This window comes from Podarcis gaigeae (genome assembly GCF_964106915.1).
Source record: "Podarcis gaigeae genome assembly, chromosome: 1".
In the NCBI taxonomy this organism is placed as follows: domain Eukaryota; kingdom Metazoa; phylum Chordata; class Lepidosauria; order Squamata; family Lacertidae; genus Podarcis; species Podarcis gaigeae.
This window is the reverse complement of record NC_139678.1, coordinates 56422872-56445262: the sequence shown is the minus strand read 5'-3', so window position 1 is coordinate 56445262 and position 22391 is coordinate 56422872. Positions and strand designations below refer to the sequence as shown.

The window sequence follows — 22391 nt, the reverse complement described above, 5'->3', positions numbered from 1 at the left end:
GAAATAAAATAATTCTAACGCTGCTTTCTGCTTGTTTGCATTATATTGAAAGGAAACAAAGAATCTAAAAATCGAAAGTAAATTTCCCTTTGTTGGATACACTTTAAAGATGCACGTTAAACAGTAATTGTATCCCCTAGAGGGAGCTAGCCAGTGTGTTTGTTGCAATTTACAGAGGAAGATATAACATCTGTGAATCAGACTGTGGGACCAGCTATTTGACCTAGACAGAAAATGAACAGGGAGGAAGCCTTACTTGCTGCCCTTGGCAAAATAAATGCTGTGCTGCAGCAGTTGGATGAGAAAGTGATCTTGATGAACCAAAAGTTGGATCTAATATCTGCTCCAGCTAGTAAAGATGAACTAACAGGAAACGAAGTCAAAGAAACCTCACAACAGCTAATACAGGAAACTGGTTCAACAAGGCAAGTCCAAGGGCAGAGGAAGATGGAAGAGGTTGCGATTGCACCTCAAAAGATAGAGACTCAAAATCTCGCAGGATCAAGAGCTGCAACATTGGAAGATTGAACTTGGAGAACACCTGCCAAACTTTGGAGTAAAGGAAGTTATTAGCTCTGGTGGGACTGTGAAACAAGTTGATGATCATTTTTGGAACAACTACCTTTTGGATTATAAATCAAATATTGGGGAGTGGATTATCGGGGAATGGGACAATCTGATAAAAGAAAATGGAGAATATTTCTGTATGGAACTCCCCGGAGATTCACTCCCCAAGGAGAAAGGGAAGAAAATATATAAGAATCCAACAAGGGACAGGGATGTGTGCAAATATAAACAGGAACAAGAAAACCTGCAGAGGGGGCATAGAAGGGACTTGAGAGCCTCTGATATTAGAACACCCGATTGATGGGACAGAACATAATGGTGTAAGGACTGACATTATCCGAAACCAGGAAGAAGGGACGCTGGATAAAGTCAGAATGAGAATTTTTTTTATAAACTATTTTACTTTTGGAATTAGTGTAATACTAATGAAATACCAAAATGTGCTGGAAAGGAACTAATTGGCTTTAGCAGAAAGGTTCGAAGGAGTTAAGTTTAAATATGGTTTAAATTTCAAAATTTTAAGGTTTAGAAGGTAAGATAAGATTGATATTAGATGAAAATCTGAAGTGACAATATATGAGGATAAATATTAAGGGTAAAATAAGAGGGTATGAATTTGCTGAACCAACTTTTATGGAATACAAAAAAGGGAGGTGAAAGGGAGTCAGGAAAATAAGTAAATGAATGGTAAGAAACTGAAAAGAGGGATTTTTGTGTTTTATGTTAAATTTTGGTTTTTGTATTTTTTGTGCTTTTTTGTCTATTGTTTTGTAACCTTTTTTTCTATTAAAATCTAATAAAAATCATTTTTTAAAAAAATATTATTGTTTATTTATTAAGTTTATATACTGCCCTTCATCCAAAGATTTCAGGGCAGCTCACAAGATAAAAATACAGGATAAAGGCAGTAAGCTACATTCCAGCCATTCAAATGCCAGTTGTCTACATGCATGTGCAGACGTGTGTGCACACTGCCCTTTCCATTCTCTGTCACATCCAGCGAGAAAGATGCGAGGATACCTTTGAGTTGGGCAAAAAGCAACCAGCAAAAGCTGCAATAGACTCCCTCAGGAGGTGGTGGACTCTCCTTCCTTGGAGGTTTTTATGTTCTACAACTCTATGATTACCTAGTTCAATGCTGTTCAAGTAGCAGTAAAGGGGTGGTTAAAGGCTCAGTTAAACACAGCTTGCAGAAGAAAGAAAAGGAGATCTAGGTATACCATGAACTTTAAAGATGTAACCCATGGGTTGAAAGGGAAAGAAAAAATAAGAATAAGAAATCCACAACAGCACACTTCAAAGTACCAAAGGAAAATGCTAAACTTAATCACCAGAAGAAAAACAAGGAAAAGGCCCTGGTTTGTTGGTTTGTTTTATTTAAAGCAAACATAAATCCATCTAGCACAATAGTTGTATTTTAAATGAAACGCTTAATAATTCATAAATGTGTGCAGTGACTTTGTTGCTACAGGAACCAGTTGCCATTAGCAACCTTTCTCAGTACATCCAAGTCTATCACAGAGCCTCCTGTTAATGCCAACACGAAGTGACAAAACTTTCTCTCGCCATCATCAGATTGGTGCTACTTGCTACTGAATTCATTCGAGCAGTTTAAACTTGGAACTGAAAAGTTCACACACAAGGTATTTCTGCAGCACGAGAGAACGCACTGCAGCCTGGATGGTCTGTTTCAAAAGCTGTGACTCAGTGAGGAGGAAAAGACCAACATCCCACACTTCTCAGCAAACACCTTTCAAGAGTGCGCTGAGGCTGTAAGCCAGCCTATTAGCCATGTTCATGCTTCTTAGTCCCCCATTTCAGAGGCAGAAGACACAGTCCGCTTCATCGGCTGTTCTTCGTTCCTGCTACAAGCTGAGTTATGAGCCTCTCTAGGAATATGTACAAGAGGAGGTCCTGATTGTCATTATGAGCTTATGTCAAGGCATCGGAGCAAGAAAGTGTTGAAGTCTTTGCTTCTGAAGGGGAAAAACCCCCATGCCATTTCATTGAAAAGTAAAAAAAAAATAACAATGATGTTTGGTTATGAGGAGGAAGAGAAACCCAAAGATTGGCTGTTGGTAAAATGTCACAGCCAGGTTGGCAAGACAGGAGAGTTATCTTCCACATGCGAAAAGCTGTTGGAATCCTTTAGCCAGAAGGCTTTATTTATTTGCAACAGCAGAAAGCTGGTCCCGTATCCTTCCCAGGCCATCTAACATAGTGTCCAGTGTTTGCTTATTCAACTCTACTGTCAATGCTGAGGTTGTGAAGTCATTCCCGCACAAGGCAGCATCTTCCTGAATCTGAAAAAGAAAAAATATCCCAGAGCTTGAAATCACCATCAAAACCACCTTCTTGGTTTAATCCCAGCCCTCCTTCTCTTCTGGCAGATTAATATTTCTACTGACAGAGAATAGGGATATTTCCCTATCCTTAAGGAACACAAAATGCCTTTTCCAATGTGCAGCTTCAACCAAACCCAGCCAGGAAGGATGTTTCGGTGGACAAGCCATAAATTCTAAAGCAGGGCTATTCAACAAGATGTCCTCTCCAATATTGTTGGACTGCAACTCCCACCACACCTGACCACTAGGCTCTGCTGGCAAGGGCTGATGGGAGTTGGATTCCTACAGCATCTGCAGGGCTTGGCTACATCTGCTTTATCTTCTTAACATTCTTGAATTCCAGTTTATCTGGTCACCTTTCCAAAAAAAAGGAGTCACAGAAGTCCTAACCAGAGACCAGCCTGATGCTTTCCCTCTTCTGGGTTAGCTGACTCATCATACCTTCCAGCTATGTCTGAATGCAGCTTTGCTGCTCTTGCATAAAACAAGGTATGCACAAAAAGCTGGTACTTCTGCTTTGCAGTGGATGCAAAGTCCCCATCACTGAACAATCACCACTCCATCAATTAAGACTCTATCAAGACAGTGGGCTGGAGCCACACTAAGCAAGCTACACTTAGTATGGATCTAGCCCACTTAGTGTGGATCCAACCTAGTTTATGGGATTTTCACCACTGAAATAAATGGGACTTTACACTTAAGTCTTGGTGATATAGTGTGACCTGGTAATAGCGTGAGTAAGCCATTGTACAAGTAGAGCTTTAGAAGCTGTGGGAAACTGTCTAGAGGCCAGGGGTGAAAAAACAGTCACAGGCAATCATGTGTCATCACACATGCTCACAATTTGCAACTCTCCTCTCATTGTGCTGTGGCTTTTCAGTGGTTTCACAACCCCAAACAAGCTGTAAAGCTAAGATAATTTCTCAGCCTCTGGTACACTGCTGATAGGTGGGACTGTGTAGAGCATGGTGGGTCATGAATGGCTCTCAAGAAACAATACCTTCAGCTGCAGCAGGCAGGTAGGGACAGCCATTCTGCTGATACTGTCCGAGGAGGTCTTGATATCTACCCTCCAGTCCAGATCCACAAGCCGGGGCAGGGAAACTGGAATTAAAATGGAATGAATGAACACACAGACCTTTGAATTGTAATTATCAGGATACTGAACTCATGGACCGCACTCCAAGGGGTCATTTCAGAGCTATTCAGGGGATATCTCTGTGAGCAAATTATAAAAAAAAAACCTGGAAGGGTTCACATGCTAATGGTAAAACTGTAGCTTTTATATAAAACTTCATCCTCATGTAAGGTTGGGAAGAAGTGCGGCTCATCAGTAGAGCTTATGCATGTCAAGGGGGACCAGAGTTCAGAGTCAGAACACCCCAGGCAGATATGGCTCAAAGGATCACAGGACCAAGTCAGACCATTGGTTTTGTCAAGCCCAGTATTAATAATAATAATAATAATAATAATAATAATAATAATAATAATAATAATAATAATAATAATAATTTTTATTTATACCCCGCCCTCCCCAGCCAAGGCCGGGCTCAGGGCGGCTTACAAGCAATAATAAAAACAAGTTGAATGATTACAACTGAGAAACAAAATTAAAATACAACATTAAAGTATCGAAACATTAAAATATTAAAATGTAACCTCATCGCAGTTTTGTCAAGGCGGACTCATAGTGGGTCCCCAGAGTTTCAGGCAGGGGTCTCTCCCAGGCCCATCTGGAAGATGCTGGGGACCTTTTGCAAGCAAAGCATGTGCTCTATCTCAAGAAGTGTTAAATTTTGGAAAGTCGGATAATTATGATAAATAATGGTCTCAGGGGTGAAAAAAGTCTGTGCTCTTTCAGTTGGCTTTGGCCTCTTCCTAATCAGTTGGCAGGTGATGTGGGTGACCTCTACCCAAGACCCTGTTTCATCCTGGCATTTGGAGGATTTAAAATATGTTTCCAGCATTGTTTGCTGTGTATGTTCTGGCTCTGAAAAGAATATATTGGCTCTTGATCCTGCCAAGATAGACAAGCCATAAATAAGAACCAAGCTGGCTAAAAAGAGCCCCGTTTCCCTTGAGAACGCTAAAGGTCAGACAAGGCTTCTCTTCAAGTAGAGACAAGAAGGGTCCGGCTCAGCCTGTTAAAATGACAGCAGCAGCAACAACAACAACAACAGAGCATGAACTCTCCACTTTAGTCCCCAGAGCTGTGAAGAGAATTCGGACTAGGCAAGGTGTCCCCAAGATTGCCATGTGGTTGCCTGTATGTTGTTACTGGAAGAGGAAGGGAAGGAGCACCAGAAAAGATGAAGGAGGACCCTGTTGCCTGCCACAGAGCAATGGGGTAATCATTCTCTGTTTTGGCAATGCTTAAAAGCCATACTTAGATTTCTTAACCACTAAGGCTGTTTTTAGTTGTTGTTTTTTTACACTGTTAAATAAAGTTTATTTAAATCTCATTTCCAGGTAATACTGAAGTGCATGTTTGAGAGCTCCAACACAATGCGATTAAGAAATCCAGCCCCAAGGTTATCCATGCAATGTAAATTTAGCATTGATTACATGTGCATACTCACTACTATTAGTCATCTCTGATTCTATGAAAACAATACTCCCATTTTCTTGATCAAACCTTTTTATGGTCTGAAGCAATAGTTAACCATGCATCATGGATCTATAATGGCAAATTGCCACTTGGTCCTTTGTTTTGTTGTATTGTAAAATATTCTGATGATTCAATGAATTTATTTATTTTTTAAAAAAAATAATGACGCACAACATTTCAAGCCTATTTTCATATCTGTAAGAGCCAGAAATTTTGTTGTTTTTAATAAATAAATAAAATCAGTTTGCAGGGTGCCAAATTCCGTATCCTTAACCTTAATTCTGCACTTGAATAGAACAGAATTAAAAGAATGTCAGCGAAAATTTGAAAAATTGACGAGCACAATTATGACAGTGATCTCATTTTTTAAAAAAAGAGTCTTCACAGCTATTTACTAAGTCCCACTGCATTCAGCAGGGTTTACTCCCAAATAAGTGTAAACAGGATTGTAGACTCAGTCCTCCATCCAATCTGGCCGAACTGACTAGGAGTTACCTTCGTGCATTTTTTAAACATCTCTTTCCATCATCCCCCTTCCCTCTGACAAGCTTCCACTTCGAGAGGCGCTGTGGGTAGGCACTCAACAGCCACAAATAAATCAGGTTCTGAAAACCAACCAATGGAAAGAACATGACTGCAATTCTGGTGCCTGCTAACAAAAGGATGCCCTTATACTGCAAGGGATATCAGCCCCTGGGTGCCCTAGGGACAATTCTACTTGACTGATGACTCCCGGAGCAAAACCTTGACCTTATTTCTAACAGAGCTGCAGAAAGCAGCAATTGTGCAAATGTTTAGGAAGCAAGAAATCCCAAATATTCTGCAGATTGCAATCCTAAACAAACTTATTAGGGAGCCAACTCTCATTGAATTCGGTGGGACTTGCTTCCAAACAAGCATACTTGGAATTGAAGCTTGCTTAATTTATCTAGCAAGTCATTTGAAAAGCTGCTTTTTAATTTAACGCCACAGCTGAAAACCAGCTAAGGATTTTTAACATGGCCTTTATTAAATAACCACCTCCAAATCCTAATTTCACTACATTTAGGGTTTCCATCTTTATTTTATTGCATTCACATTTCTTTTGCTGCTCAGTAGCACTTGCTGAAATCTCTTGCTGAGAATGTCAGTTGGAACCAAAATGGGAAGAGAACAGAAAGCTTCTGTCCCAGGGAATCTTAGAATTGTAGAGTTGGAAAGAGCTATGATTACATATTGCCAGCAAAACTGGTAGCTGCTAATAGACGTAAGCTTCATAAATCTGTCTAAACTCCTTTAAAAGTCAAGCTGGGGCTCATCAACAAGGAGTATTGTGTATCTGTGATATGAAGAAGCATTTTCTCTTGTTTATTCGGAATCTCCTGTCCAATCAGTTTCATTGAACAACCCAAAGTTCCAGTAGCACAATACACAGAGAAAGAAAGAAAAACCCCTTTTCTATCTTTTTTCTCCATACAATGCATAAAGCAGTTCAGTGGTGGAACAACTGCTGTACATACAGAAGGTTTCTCGTTCAATCCCCATCATCTCCAGGTAGCTCTAGAAATGTCTCCTGCCTGAAACCCTGAAAAGCCACTGCCCGTTAGTGTTGACAATGCTGAACTAAGTTGACCAATGGTCTTACTCGGTATAACACAGCTTTATATGCTTCTCTTATCTATTGTGTGAGAACAGACTCAAATAAGTTTGTTCAGGTTCTCTGCACACCTTTTAGTCCTTTATCCAATGGTGCGCCAGCCAACCTAGCTGGTATCCTGTTGAAATATTTTTTTTATTGTTGGCTTTTTGTTTTTAAAAATACACTCGGCAAATTCTTCTTTTTTTCCCTTACCTTGCTGGCAAAACAAACATAAATTGACACCGGATGTTCATTTTTGTTCTCTTTATTTGGATAAGACTCCTATTGTCCATATATTTCCCCATCCTATCTTTTAAAAAACTCTTTAGACTACCATGAACCTTGAAGTAGTAGTAATAATAATAATAATAATAATAATTTATTATTTGTACCCCGCCCATCTAGCTGGGTTTCCCCAGCCACTATGGGCGGCTTCCAACAAAGATGAAAAATACACTAAAATGTCACATATTCAAAACTTCCCTGAATAGGGCTGCCTTCAGATGTCTTCTGAATGTCAGGTAGTTGTTTATCGCTTTGACATCTGATGGGAGGGCGTTCCACAGGGCGGGTGCCACTACCAAGAAGGCCTGGTTCCCTGTAACTTGGCCTCTCGCAGTAAGGGAACCGCCAGAAGGCCCTCGGAGCTGCACCTCAGTGTCCGGGCAGAACAATGGGGGAGGAGACGCTCCTTCAGATATACTGGACAGAGGCCGTTTAGGGCTTTAAAGGTCAGCACCAACACTTTGAATTGTGCTCGGAAACGTACTGGGAGCCAATGTAGGTCTTTCAAGACCGGTATTATATGGTCTCGGCGGCCGCTCCCAGTCACCAGTCTAGCTGCCGCATTCTGGATTAGTTGTAGTTTCCGGGTCACCTTCAAAGGTAGCCCCACGTAGAGCGCATTGCAATAGTCCAAGCGGGAGATAACCAGAGCATGCACCACTCTGGCGAGGCAGTCCGCAGGCAGATAGAGTCTCAGCCTGCATACCAGATGGAGCTGGTACACAGCTGCCCTGGACATGGATTTAACCTGTGCCTCCATGGACAGCTGTGAGTCCAAAATGACTCCCAGGCTGCGCACCTGGTCCTTCAGGGGCACAGTTACCCCATTCAGGACCAGGGAATCCTCCACACCTGCCCGCCTCCTGTTCCCCAAAAACAGTACTTCTGTCTTGTCAGGATTCAACCTCAATCTGTTAGCCGCCATCATATAATGAAGGCATTATATGAACAACAATAATAGATTCCTTGCACAAAAAAAGCATCACCTACAATAGTCTACTTCTCTCTCTCTCTCTCTGTCGTCTCGTGCAAAAAAAAAAAAAAAAAAAAAAAAAAAAAGAGCCAGAGGCAACATAGAGAGGATGCTCAAAAATTAATTCCTTCCACAGCCAAAGGATAAACTTTGTACTGGATAATTGCTAACAAGGCTGCTACATTTTATGGTGAACCAAGACCAAGATTCCCACGCCCTACTATTAACTCCGCTGGTAAGTAAGCACTTAACTGAACAAACAAACAAACAAACAAACAAACAAACAAACAAACAAGCAATCACATTTTGCTTTCCTGTTTACTCTTTCTTCCAATTCCTCTGTTTCCTATGTTGATTTTTAAATTGTAAGCTTCATGGGACAGGGGCCAATCCTCTCATAACATGCACACTGATGGCACAGTTTAGTTGCTGAGGTGTTCATTACACACCTTTTACTAATGAATAGCATGTAGATCCTTGTAACTCATTCATACAGCACAAACTTTCCGTATAGAAGGTTGCTAGTCAAAAGTTAGATAAGTAGCAGAGCTAAAAAAGATGGTTTCATACAGAGAACATATGAGGAAAGGAGCTGCCACTACGTAAGTGGTGATGATGTGGTGATGTGGTGTGGTGATGATGGTTATATTATTATTGTTGTTATTATTATTACCCTTCACCCAAAGATCACAGGGCAGTTCACAACATGAAAACATATAATACAAAACAAAAACAAACCAATAATCCCCCTATGGCAAACACATTTAAATGTCCACAGAATGCTTAATCAGCCAAAGGCCTGGTTATAGAGAAAATTTTTTGCCCAGCACCTAAGGATACATAATGAGGGTGCCAGGTGAGTCTCCCTAGGGAGAAAACTACACAAATGGGGAGCCACCAAAGAAAAGACCCATTCTCGTATTGCCACCCTTCAGATTTCTCACAGAAGAGGCATATTAAGAAGGGCCTCAGATTATGACTCCAGGGTCTGGGTTGGTTCGTTTGAGGGTGGGGGAGATGGTCCTTGAGGTACTGCAGTCCCAAGCTGCTTAAGGCTTTAGAGGTCAAAACTAGCACTTTTGGCCTGGAAGCTAACTGGCAGCCAGTGAAGTCGGGCCAGGGTCGGTATAATATGCTCAAAGAGTATTGCCCCAGTGAGCAACCTGGCTGCCGAGTTCTGTACCAGCTGAAGTTTCTGAACCATCTTCAGAGCAACCCTCAGCATACAGTGTTGGAGTATCTAACCTAGAAGTTACCAGAGCATAGACAAGAGAAGTTAGGCTATCCCAAATAGGGGCACAGCTGGGCCACCAGAAGAAGCAGAGTTTGGATTTGATATCCCGCTTTATCACTACCCGAAGGAGTCTCAAAGCGGCTAACATTCTCCTTTCCCTTCCTCCCCCACAACAAACACTCTGTGAGTTGAGTGGGGCTGAGAGACTTCAGAGAAGTGTCACTAGCCTCCTCCATGTAGAGGAGCGGAGACACGAACCCGGTTCACCAGATTACGAGTCTACCGCTCTTAACCACTACATCATGCTGGCTAATGGAAGCTAATGCAAGGTACTCCACATGACTGAGGCCACCTGAGCCTCAAGCCACAGGAAAGGACCCAGAAGTACCCCCAAGCTACATACCCGCTCCTTCCTAGGGAATGTAACCCTATTAAGAGCAGGCAGCCGCCCATCCATCCAGTCTAGGGAACTGCCCACTAACATTGCCTCAGTCTTATCTGGATTGAGCTTCAGTTTGGTGCCTCTCATCCAGTCCATTCCCAAAGCAAGACAGCCTAATAAATACCCCCAAGAAATGCAAGAGTAACCATTTCAGAAATGAGAACTGCTCCTCCACAAAGTCCCTTACTTACTTTGACTGGCTTGTGCTTCATTTCTCCAGGAAGAGCTGAAAAGAGCAGAGAAAACGCAAATATTTGTCTTTGAAACACAGAGTAGCAGCAGGGACTGAAGGTGGATTCAGGAAAGCTATTTTGCCACATGAAGTACCATTTTGCAGTCATCAAGTCTGAAGGAGTCTGAAGGAGCACAAGAGGTTTCAGCCCCACCAGTTTTAATAAACCAAACTTTTGACAAATTCCAATATGCAATGGACTCTATGGAGGGCATTGGATCTCATTTAGAGTGCAATCGGATCCATATCTACTCAGAAGTCGTACAGAATTCCAATGGGGTGAACTCCCAGGTACGTGGGGCTACGGCTCCAGCCTTATTCCACCATTCAGGGAGTGCAAAAGTCACTTCCCATTGAAAGGGACAGGTCACCGCTGCCTGCCTTTAATCCCAACACATAGTGACCATTTAATTGGGAATCTAGTGTTACCACACACCCAATGACCAGCTAGAAAGCAGGGACAACTGGATAATAGTGTGAAGCCTGACTAACCTACCAATCCACTGCCGTTGGGGGGATTTTTGTCCAACACCACAAACCTGACGGGAAGGGCTGCAGCTCAGTGTCACAGCACATCTTTTGCATGCCAAAAGTCCCAGGTGTGATCCCAGGTATATCCAGGAATGGCTGAGAAAGACTCCTCCCTGAAACCCTGCTTGTCAGTGGAGACAATGCTGAGCTATATGGACCAGTGGTCTAATTCTATGGAAAACGGCTTCAATGACACTTACACATTTTCCAGAATTATCTTGGTCAAGAGGTTTTTAAGATTCTGGTGAAATCCTTCTGGAAAGAGGGCAAGAATTTCTTCTGGTGACGTCAGGCCATGATAGACTGTGTGTCTTGTAAGATTGTGCAAAGATCGGATCAGCTGCAAGAGGAACCAGACAGATCTTTCAGGTACAATGTCAACAAAACGTGGCAATCTCTCTCACTCGCCTTCAACCCAGCCTCAACACACTATATCATATATATGCACTCTGCTGCTTGATTCCCATCAATCCAGTTCACCATTTGGCCTCTGCCCTTTAATTCTGAACCCTGATCTCTCCTTGCCCCCTGAGCTAGAGGTTCTCTTCTTCCTGTTCTGAGCTCTTGCTGTTCAATCTTTACACCTAACCAGCCCCTCCCTCCTCAGGATGATGATGATAATAATGATAATAATACCGTATTTTTTGCTCTATAAGACTCACTTTTTCCCTCCTAAAAAGTAAGGGGAAATGTGTGTGCGTTTTATGGAGCGAATGCAGGCTGTGCAGCTATCCCAGAAGCCAGAACAGCAAGAGGGATTGCTGCTTTCAGATATTTTTTTTCTTGTTTTCCTCCTCCAAAAACTAGGTGTGTATTGTGGTCTGGTGCGTCTTATAGAGCGAAAAATACAGTAATAATAATTTATACCCCGCCGATCTGGCTGGGTTTCCCCAGCCACTCTGGGCGGCTACCAACAGAATATTATTATTAATAAAAAAGCGATAAAACATCAGGATCTGTCAAAAAAGCCAACTTGACTTAATAGTGCAACACATGTCTATTCAGTGGGACTTACTCCCAGATAATCATGCACAGGGTTACAGCCTAAATCTTACCTGACTTGCTTCATTTGGTGTAACCGAGAGACTGGAACACGTGTTCTCAATCAGTTTGTCAGAACCACCTGCAGAGCTAGAAAAGCATTCCTGGCATAACTGCCGAACTACATCCTTCGATGAAGCCTGGCAAAGAGAAATGAACAGTGAGCCTTTTCAAAACACAGGATATGGTGCAGCTCAAATTTATCTTTGCACAAACTAATGAAAACTAGCTCTCATCAGCTGCCATTAGCCATGTAAGCTAAACTGGATCCCATCTACAGAAGGTTATAATACCTCTTAATATCATAAACTGAGGGTGGGGGTGGGGAAATAGGAAAGGCCATCAATGTCATGTCCAGTTACGGTTATCTATCCTCATTTCCTTTTCAGGGATGGCTCACTGATAACTAGCAATTTAGCTGTGCAACCTTATTTTATAAGTGTCAGGGGTTCAGAAGGAGAGACACAGGAGGGGGAGCAAATGGAGAGTGAGGAGGAGGAGTACGAGGGGGGCGCAGGCAGTGACAGTGGCCAGAGTTATTCCACAAGCCTCTCTAGCGAATCGGAGGACTCACAGAAGGGAGCGCCGGTGGCCAGAGCAAGGGAGATTCCAAGGGAGAAACCTCAAGAGGGAGGGGCCAGCGGGGAGTCTCTGAACAGCAGCTGGAGATCAGGGCCAGCGTCTCCACCAGAGCGCAGTGGGGAGGGGGAGTCCCAGGAGTCGGGACCAGTGTCCTCACCACCAGAGGGAGGAGAGGAGTCAGGTTTGGCAACACCCACATCAGGAAGCGGGGAAACGGTCAGAAGGAAAGTCACCGGCTGGGCGCGCGCGCCAAGTTCAAATGTACAGGAGCGCGGCACAGCGGGGAGCCCGGGAAGGGAGCCAGGTCCTAAAGCCCGCCGGAGGGAGGGGCAAGACTCAGGAGGCTCCGCGTCAGAGGAGTCCAGGAAGGAGGGAACCCCAGAGGGCAGAAGGACCCAACGCAGGAAAGAGCAGCGCAAGAGGTGGAGCCGGGCTAGAATCTTAAACTGGTGTGGGTGGAGCAGTGAGTCAGAGGGGACTTAGCCGGTCTAGCGTTAAGACGTGGGCCTGCGCGCCCAGAGCTTGGAAATGGAAACTAAACTTCAATAAAGACTTTTGTATATAATATCCACTGGGCGTTGGTCCTCTGTGAGCTGGGACCTAGCGGCAGTCCTGACAGTAAGTCCCCTCTCCATTTTCACCAATTTTGCAACCTCGTGGAGTGCGGGAAAGCAGCAAGGGGTGAAGATTGGTGCTTCGCGAGCTCACGAAAAACAGGGAAATGACTACCGAAGAGAGGATAGCGAGTTTGCAAAACGCAGTGACGCAGTTGACTGCAGAAATTGCGGCTTCCAGAAAGAAAGAACAGGAAGCAGCTGCTGCCTGCCAGGATCTGCGAACCAGGTTAGAAGTGCTAAGTACACAGAGGCTACCAGCCACCAGACCAGAAGGGATTGGGCTGGGAAACAGAGGAGGGAGCCTGGTATCTCACTTCAATGGGGACCTGCAGGAGTATCCTAACTTCAGAGCAGATGTGATTTATACATTGCAGCTGCTTGACAAAGACTTTAAAAATGAGGGAGAGAAAGTGGGATTTATTATTTCGCATTTGCGGGGGGAGGCAAAATCGTGGCTGCGCAATCTATGGAGAGACAAGGATCCAGCCCTCCAAAATGCGGCTGCCTTCATTAAAGTGATGGATGCGTGTTTTTTATCTGAGATTGATGTGGATATCGCTAGGAGGGAGATTCACGGACTAAGACAAGGTAAAGCCACTGTGAGGCAATATCATTCACGTTTTTTCGGATTGGTGAATGTACTAGCCTGGGAGAAAGAATCGCCTGCCGTCAGAGACCTGTTCTGGGAGGGGTTGAGCGGAGCTGTGAAAGATGAGATCGCAAGGGGGGGAAGACCCCAAACCACCAAGGAAGTGGTGGAACGGGCACTCTCCATTGGGGTTCGGTTGGAAGGACGCCCTTGGGACAGGGAGGAAGGGCATTTGGGACGCACGCCAGCGAGAGGACTGCCTCCCTTCCCCAAGGAGGCGGCGCGCGCTCGATCCATGCCTCCGCTGGGAGGGGGAGAGGAGCCGATGGAGATAGGTGGTGCTAAGGCTCACTCCACAGTCGGAGCCCTAACTCCGGGAGCAGTCAAGATGAAGCCTCCTAGAGGAACCAGGAAGTGCTACATCTGCGACAGTGCTCAGCATATGGCAAAAGAGTGTCCCCAGCGGTTTCACAAGCATACTGCAGCCGCAGCGACAGTAACAGACGCAATTCAGCAGAGGGAGTCGCAGCAGGAAAACTCCACTGTCTGGCTGGAGATGGCGTCTCTGGGGACCAGCCAGACAAGTCAGTGAAGCAATCCCCAGGGATCTTACAGCCCACCGACCCCCTCCCACCCAAACCAGTAGTGCAGCTCACCGCATCCCTTCAGCTCCCCAATGGGCTACTTGTGGAAATTCCCATCACCGTCGACTCGGGGAGCAATGCAGATTTTATAGACATGCAGTTCCTCCAGCAACATGGCATAGCCCTTCTGCCAGCGGCGGTACCTCTGAAAGTCGTCACAGTGGACGGCAGGGAGCTACTGGGAGGGCAAGTGCTACAGCAGACGCCGCCAATGGTGATGCGCATTGGAAACCACCGTGAGGTCATCAGCTTCAACGTCACCCGCCTGTCAGACACGCCCATAGTGTTGGGAATGAGTTGGCTGGATAGGCACAGCCCGGCATTAGCTTGGTACCAGCGGCAACTGACCTTCGGCTCCTCTTACTGCGCAGAACACTGCATCCTGGCGGACTTGGAAGATGAGGGGCACGAGGATGGACCACAGCTGAACTTGGGCATGTTGCAAGCGGTGCCTAACAAATACAAGGAGTTTTTGGAGGTCTTCTGCGAGAAAGAGGCGGATAAGCTGCCACCCCACAGACCCTACGACTGCAAGATCGACCTCCTGCCCGGGGCGACGCTCCCGACGGGGAAACTGTACTCCATGTCTGAGGATGAATTGCAAGAGCTCAGGGAGTTCATAGATCACAACCTGAAGCGGGGATTCATCCGGGAGTCCAAGGCGGCAGGAGGCAGTCCCGTGTTCTTTGTAAAGAAGCGGGACACGCCCCAAAAGAGGCTGGTCGTTGATTTCCGCTTCTTGAACCTCAAGACCAAGCCCTCAGCATTCCCTATGCCCAAGATCGATGACCTGCTGGCGACGGTGAGGAAGGGTCGCATCTTTACCAAGTTGGATCTGCGCGGAGCGTACAATCTCATTCGCGTACGGGAAGGCGACGAGTGGAAAACAACCATGTTTACGCCGCTGGGCACTTATGAATACAGAGTTATGCCTTTTGGATTAAAAAATGGTTCCCACTGCTTTCAAGCCTTCATGCATCATGTCTTGGCGGGTCTCCTCTACAAGAAGTGCGTCTGCTTCCTGGATGACATCCTAATCTTCTCGGAATCGCCGGAGGCTCACGAGAGAGATGTTAGGGAAGTTCTGCAGAGGCTGCGGGAGCACAGGCTGTACGCCAAGCTGGAGAAGTGCCAGTTCGACAAGACGGAGGTGGATTTCTTGGGCTACAAACTGTCCGACAAGGGACTGGCTATGGACGGTGCCAAGGTACGTGCAGTACTGGATTGGAAGAGCCCACGCAATAGGAAGGAAGTACAGAGGTTTGTCGGTTTTGCCAACTTTTATCGCAAGTTCATCAAGGGTTTCGCCATGCAGACAGCGGCCATCACCGACACCCTCAGTTCCAAGAAGAAGAGGTTCATCTGGACGGAGCAGGCAGAGCAGTCCTTTCAGAAGCTCAAGCAGCTCTTCGCTTCCGAAGAGAACCTACTGCACGTAAATCCCAGCAGGCCCATGAGAGTGGAGACGGACGCCTCAGACAGGGCCGTGGGAGCCGTTCTGTTGCAGCAAGACCACCAGGGGGACTGGAGGCCGTGCGCTTTCTACTCCAGAAAACTCAGCAAAGCGGAGCAGAACTACACCATTTGGGACAGGGAGTTGCTGGCCATACATGCAGCCTTCAAGGCGTGGCGGCACTTCCTCGTCGGAGCCAAGCACACGGTGCAGGTCCGCACAGACCATAAGAACTTGGAGTACTGGCGCACGGCGAGGTTCCTGAACCAGCGACACATCCGCTGGGCGGAGTTCTTTGCAGATTTCGACTTCAGAATTGAGTACATCCCAGGAAACAGCAACGTCTTGGCGGACGCGCTGTCCAGAAAACCGCAGTATCTGGAGGCAGAGGCACCGGCGGCGGCCAAGCACATTTTCACACCACAGGCGTGGGCATGCGCGTCAGCCACGGTGGACCTGGACGCGGTGCGCCGCGCGCTGCAAACGGACTCGTTCGCCCGAGCCAAGATGGAGGAGGTGTGCAGTGGCAAGGCGAGGGGCGACGAATTCCAAGTGCGAGACGGCCTGCTCCTACGCAAGGGAGTCCTCTACGTACCAGGAGACAGCCTCCGCGCGAAGGTCCTGCAACAGCTGCACGACGCGCCCAGCGCGGGGCACTTCGGCAAGGAGAAGACGGTGGACTTAGTAGCCAGAGACTTTTGGTGGCCTAAGATGCGGGGGGATGTCGCGGACTATGTCAATAGGTGCGACACCTGCCAAAGGGCTAAGCCTGTGCACCAGCCGCCGGCGGGCCTGTTGGAACCGCTACAGACACCGTTCGTACCGTGGGAGAGGGTAGCCCTGGACTTTGTCACAGATCTACCCAGCTCAAGGGGCAAGACGGCAGTGCTCGTGGTAGTGGACCTGTTCACCAAGATGGCCCACTTCATTCCGTGCGCTAAGGTGGCCACGGCCGAGCAGACCGCTAAGATGTTCATAGACCACGTGTTCAAGGTGCACGGCCTACCACGGTCTATTTTGTCCGACCAGGGGCGCCAGTTCATCTCCAACTTCTGGCAAAAGCTGATGGGATTCCTGAACGTCAAGGTCAGCCTGGCGTCGGCGAGACACCCGCAAACTAACGGGCAGGCGGAAAGGGTCAACGCCATCATGCAGCAGTACCTGAGATGCTACGCGAACCAGCAGCCATCGACCTGGGTGGACTATCTACCGTTGGCCGAGTTTGCCTACAACAACACGAAGCACGGGTCCACGGGGGTGACCCCATTTTTTGCCAACTACGGGAGGCATCCCAGAACCTTCCCGGGTCTGGACACAGTGCAGGAGGGGGAGCCACAGGGAGCAGAGGAAGTGGCAGCGGAGTTGCAGGAGATCCACGAGCAGCTCAGGAGGCAGTTAGAGTTGGCAAAACAGGCTTACAAAGTGCAGGCAGATCGACACAGGAGGGTTGGGGAGGACATCCAGGTGGGAGACTGGGTCTGGTTGGCAGCACAAGCAGTTCCAGCCAGATCGTTAGCCAAGAAGAAACTAGGGCACAAGCAGCTAGGGCCTTACCAAGTAGAGGCGCAGATCAACCCAGTGGCCTTCCGGTTGACACTCCCGGAGGGTTCCAGAATGCACCCGGTCTTTCATAGATCAGTGCTCACGCCCTACAGAGAGCCCCACAGGTTTCAAGCACCGGGGAAGGCGCCAGACCCGCTCAGAGAAGCGCCCAAGAAAGAGGGGTCGCCGAAAGGGGAGCCACTTAATGAAGCCACTGAGATTTTAGACTCAAGGTGGGGGGAGGACGGGATTGAATATCTTCTCGCCACGGAGGACACCCCGGCCAGCGCCAACAGGTGGGTGCCGGATTACGCAGTGGAAGAGCAGTTGCTCAAGGAAGAATTCCACACACTTTTCCCGCACAAGCCTATGCCGGCGGGCTTTTTCGAGGATTGTTTGTTCACACCCACACTCTCGGCCAGCACTTTCCGGGGTTTCTCGTCAGCTGAGGACTCGGCTCCGGGAGGCAGCTCTCCGGAGGGATCACTTTTAGGTTTTGGCACGGGGGGATCTTATTGGTGGGAGGACCAACCCGAAGTGGGCTGGCCCAGAGACATGCCGAAGGGGCCCTGGGAGGTGGACCCCCATCACACAACAGGGGGAGGAGGGCTCTTGGGTGATTTGGGGTCGAGCGCAGATTTCGAGCACACCGCGCAGGAGATGGAAGCGGAGGAGGTCGTCGTCGACGAGCCCATGGGGGACTTCCCGGACTTATCTCGATGGTTGCAAGCCTCAGGGGACGAGCTGTATCCTGGACTCACCCCTACAACAATGGAGCACCCGGAACCCGCACCGGAAGAGGGGGAGGGGGGAAGGGGGGGCTTCGAGGGGGGGATGGATGTCAGGGGTTCAGAAGGAGAGACACAGGAGGGGGAGCAAATGGAGAGTGAGGAGGAGGAGTACGAGGGGGGCGCAGGCAGTGACAGTGGCCAGAGTTATTCCACAAGCCTCTCTAGCGAATCGGAGGACTCACAGAAGGGAGCGCCGGTGGCCAGAGCAAGGGAGATTCCAAGGGAGAAACCTCAAGAGGGAGGGGCCAGCGGGGAGTCTCTGAACAGCAGCTGGAGATCAGGGCCAGCGTCTCCACCAGAGCGCAGTGGGGAGGGGGAGTCCCAGGAGTCGGGACCAGTGTCCTCACCACCAGAGGGAGGAGAGGAGTCAGGTTTGGCAACACCCACATCAGGAAGCGGGGAAACGGTCAGAAGGAAAGTCACCGGCTGGGCGCGCGCGCCAAGTTCAAATGTACAGGAGCGCGGCACAGCGGGGAGCCCGGGAAGGGAGCCAGGTCCTAAAGCCCGCCGGAGGGAGGGGCAAGACTCAGGAGGCTCCGCGTCAGAGGAGTCCAGGAAGGAGGGAACCCCAGAGGGCAGAAGGACCCAACGCAGGAAAGAGCAGCGCAAGAGGTGGAGCCGGGCTAGAATCTTAAACTGGTGTGGGTGGAGCAGTGAGTCAGAGGGGACTTAGCCGGTCTAGCGTTAAGACGTGGGCCTGCGCGCCCAGAGCTTGGAAATGGAAACTAAACTTCAATAAAGACTTTTGTATATAATATCCACTGGGCGTTGGTCCTCTGTGAGCTGGGACCTAGCGGCAGTCCTGACAATAAGTATTTATAAACTGTGTTTTCATATATTCTGGAGGTGCAATGCAATGGGACTTAATGAACGCAACTGTGAATGTAGGATTGTGAATGTAAAAAGAGCCCTGCTGGATCAGGTCAAAGGCCTATTTAGTTCAGCATGCTGTTCCCACAGTGGCCAACCTTCAAGCAGGACCAGAGTGCGAAAGCACTGTCCTCACTTGTTACTCCAAGCAACTGGCATACATTGGCATACAGCCTCTGACAAGGGTGGCAGAATGTAGGACTATCAACAGCTACTAGCCATGACGGCTCTCTTCCATGAATTTCTGTAATCTTCTTTTAAAGTCGTCAAAGTTGATGGCTGTTACTACATTTTGCGGGAGCCTGAAGGAAAATGTTAAATTTTCAACATTCAGTGTCACTGGATAGCCCTAAACAATCCAAAGGATATTACCATTTTCTTTGGAGGGGGGGAGGGTATTTAACCTTACATGTCAGCATCAATGAAAAATCCCACCCATGTAGTCTATAAAATGTGACACAATGTTTCTAGGCATGCATCCGGGTTGATTTTCAAACGGAAGAATGAGCCCATTGAAAACACGATTCTACTAACTAACAGGTTCTTTGAAAGAAGGTAGAAAACACAGTGATACCTCTGGTTACGTACTTAATTCGTTCGTTCTTAACCTGAAACTGTTCTTAACCTGAAGCACCACTTTAGCTAATGGGGACTCCCGCTGCTGCTGCTGCGCCACTGCGCAATTTCTGTTCTCATCCTGAAGCAAAGTTCTTAACCCGAGGTACTATTTCTGGGTTAGCGGAGTCTGTAACCTGAAGCGTATGTAACCCAAGGTACCACTGCAACAGTGACTTCAGTGAACTTCAATCTGATCAGAGCTCCAATTCTGACTCCACCATGATCTCATTTGAAGAGCTTTCTTTTCTTTTCTTTTTTATTTATAATTTTCAATTTTATACATTTCAATAATTTTGTAATCATTTTAACATTTTGAAACTTGACTTCCTTCCCCCTCTTTTTGCGGTTCCTTAAATTTATTTTTACATTTTCTGCATATTCCAAATCAACTTAACTTACTCCTTTATTCATCTATACTCTTATAAAACTGCAGATTATTATAGCAATCCTGCTAATGTTCTTATCTGTTCACAGTTCATTTGTAAATATTCAATAAACCATTTCCATTCTTTTATAAAAAGTTTGTTATCTTGATTTCTCATTTTTGTACCCATTCTTCTTTCTCTGGGACTTCTTCAATCATTTGAAGGGCTTTCGGCAAATCTCTTTTTAGCCACCGTCCCTGTCCGACCTAACTGCCAGGGTTATTGTAAAGATACATTAAAAAATGTGCAGCACTTTGGACGTTAGCAGTGCCATCGTGGTCGAATGATATAAATAACTGATTTTCAATATCACCCGTTCACCCCCACAACGTGCTTTAAAAATTATCAGAGCTGAGAGATCTTGCAGGAAACAACAACTGCCCGCAAATAAAGAAATATGCACCTACTTTCAGCAAGATCTGAAGCGCCGCGAAATCCTCTTCGCCCACTGCAGCCATATTTCCTTCTCTCATGTGACCTGATGCCACCCAACATCGGAAGAAGAGAGGGTGATTGTAGTCACGTGGCAGATTGTTAGACTGCTTTGCATTGTGGGAGCTGTAGTCCCTCTGTAAGCCTGACGGAGCAGCTTGTTAGGCTGCTATGGGGGAAAGTATCTGTTTGGCAACGGAAGTCGTGAAGCCCTCTTCCCTGGCACAGCTGGTTCGCTTTTCCTTAACCTGCGCAAGAGAAGCTGTGTGACCCTGCGTAAATTTTACAGGGCTGATGAATGGCGAGATACTTAGTCTGATTGTTAAAATTCGGGTTGCACCAATAGATGCCTGCTTCGCAAGATGCAAATCAAACCAGTTTGATTTAAAACCTTGACCGAGAAGAAAACGAAAGACGCGCGCGCGCGTATTTATGTGGAGACCGTGTATCTCCAGAAAACAAAGGGACTATTAAAGAAGGAAGAAATGTGGAGTTAGTTTCTCTCATAGAAACAGGAGGATATGCTTCTGCGGTGTAGTATCACCGATTCATCAAGTTCAGTATTGGCTTGGCATGATTTCTCTCCGGGATTCCAAAGCAAGGAAACCACATCTGGAGAGGCTAAGGATTGAATCTTTTGCATGCAAAACATTCTACAATGTTGCAATCCTTCTCAGGCACTAGAAAATGATAACATGCCCATCACTACTAACTTTCTTTTAGGTGGGCCCTCATTTGAGCTCCAGGTTGCCATTATTTTGTGGGAGGGATTCAGCGGCATCCTGACAGAACAGGCTTGCACAACTGAAGTCAAATTCTGTGCTCTTCTTCAGCAAAGTCACGTAAAGAACATAGTGACTTTTTGTAGTAAAAAGTGATGAGGAAATGCACTAGAGTTGGAAGGGGCTCTGAGGATAATCTAGTCCAACCCCCTGCTGGGCAGGAATATGCAGCTGTCCCATACAGGGATCAAACCTGCAACCTGGGCGTTATAAGCATCATACTCTAACCAACTGAGCTATCCAGGTTAGAAATTGTATAACTTCAGCGGAAACAAATTGGGATGAACCCTCAATAAACAGGTTGTCTGGAGGCAACCCAATAATTTGTTTTCTAATTTGTTGTGGGTTTAAAAAACAAGTAGCATGCCAGTAATATTTTGCCGGTGCCCTCATGGCTGCAACATAGTCAATAAATCAACACATGTACAATACAGCATATGGTATAAATAGGGGGACATTTAACCCCCACCTCCAGTGTTTTAGTCCATAATTCTGCTGTCACAGCCTACTTTTTCACTCTGCAGCTCTCACTCCCAAGTAAGTGCTCATGGGTTTAGGACAGTTTTCCTAGAATGGCTTCACATGAGTGGGAGAGGGGTGCCATTTGAGCTGTGAATTCTGTTTTCATTGCAAAGGGCTTTGAGAACAAGGGAAGGGGCCTTAGCTCAGTGGTAGAACACCTGCTTTGCATGCAGAAGGTCCCAAGTTCAACCCCTGGCATCTCAAGGTAGTGCTGGGAATGTCCCCTGTAGGAAACTAGAGCAGGAGCTGGTTAATGTGGACAATACAGGCCTAGATGATAGACCAAGGATGATCTGACATCATATAAGGCAGTTTCTAGTATTCCTGTTCCAGTAGCTGGATGTCTGAGTCCTTATTGACGTGTGACATCAGAAGCAGAACCTGCTTGCCCTCCCTTAGCTGCATTGGGCATTGTGCTGTCTTCAGACATTCCAAGGGAAGTTAGAACAAAGATTCAGAATAAATGCTTCCTGAGCATATTCTCTGTATACCTTAAATTACTGCCTGTCTCCCACCCACATTGAAGTTCAGGGAGGAGCCCACGCTTAGACTGGCACCTCCAGCTGGGACTGGGAAATGCCCTGTGCAGAAACCCTGGAGATCTTCTGCCAGTGTTGACAGTACCAAGCTAAATGAACCAATGGACTG

At 46.7% G+C, this 22391-nt stretch overlaps 1 protein-coding gene and 2 long non-coding RNA genes across 3 annotated transcripts in view; 2 read left to right on the top strand and 1 right to left on the bottom strand.

The window, feature by feature from the left end:
• The window catches only part of LOC310851229, a 45215-nt gene that overhangs the window by 13367 nt on the left and 9457 nt on the right, over positions 1-22391 (top strand). The gene's annotated exons all lie outside the window — the stretch shown is intronic.
• Positions 1927-20519, bottom strand: COMMD9 (COMM domain containing 9). Its single transcript, XM_083752916.1, has 6 exons — positions 20415-20519; positions 11891-12016; positions 11036-11175; positions 10264-10298; positions 3913-4016; positions 1927-2870 (listed from the first exon to the last, which is right to left on the bottom strand). Exons 1-6 carry the CDS (start codon positions 20478-20480, stop codon positions 2730-2732), a joined length of 612 nt encoding a protein of 203 aa, XP_083609042.1. The 5' UTR covers positions 20481-20519; the 3' UTR covers positions 1927-2729.
• Positions 4023-5669, top strand: LOC310851173. Its single transcript, XR_014567604.1, has 2 exons — positions 4023-4356; positions 4582-5669. It is a non-coding gene; the product is annotated as an uncharacterized lncRNA (long non-coding RNA).

What these genes read in the sequence shown, in the direction of transcription:
- COMMD9 (XM_083752916.1), bottom strand. Translation starts at nt 20,480, where the DNA reads ATGAGAGAAGGAAATATGGCTGCAGTGGGCGAAGAGGATTTCGCGGCG. An exon ending in AAGATAATTCTGGAAAATGT is followed by an intron (nt 10,299 to 11,035) that starts GTAAGTGTCATT and finishes TGCTCTTTTCAG; the next exon opens with CTCTTCCTGGAGAAATGAAG. An exon ending in CCTGCCTGCTGCAGCTGAAG is followed by an intron (nt 2,871 to 3,912) that starts GTATTGTTTCTT and finishes TTTCTTTTTCAG; the next exon opens with ATTCAGGAAGATGCTGCCTT.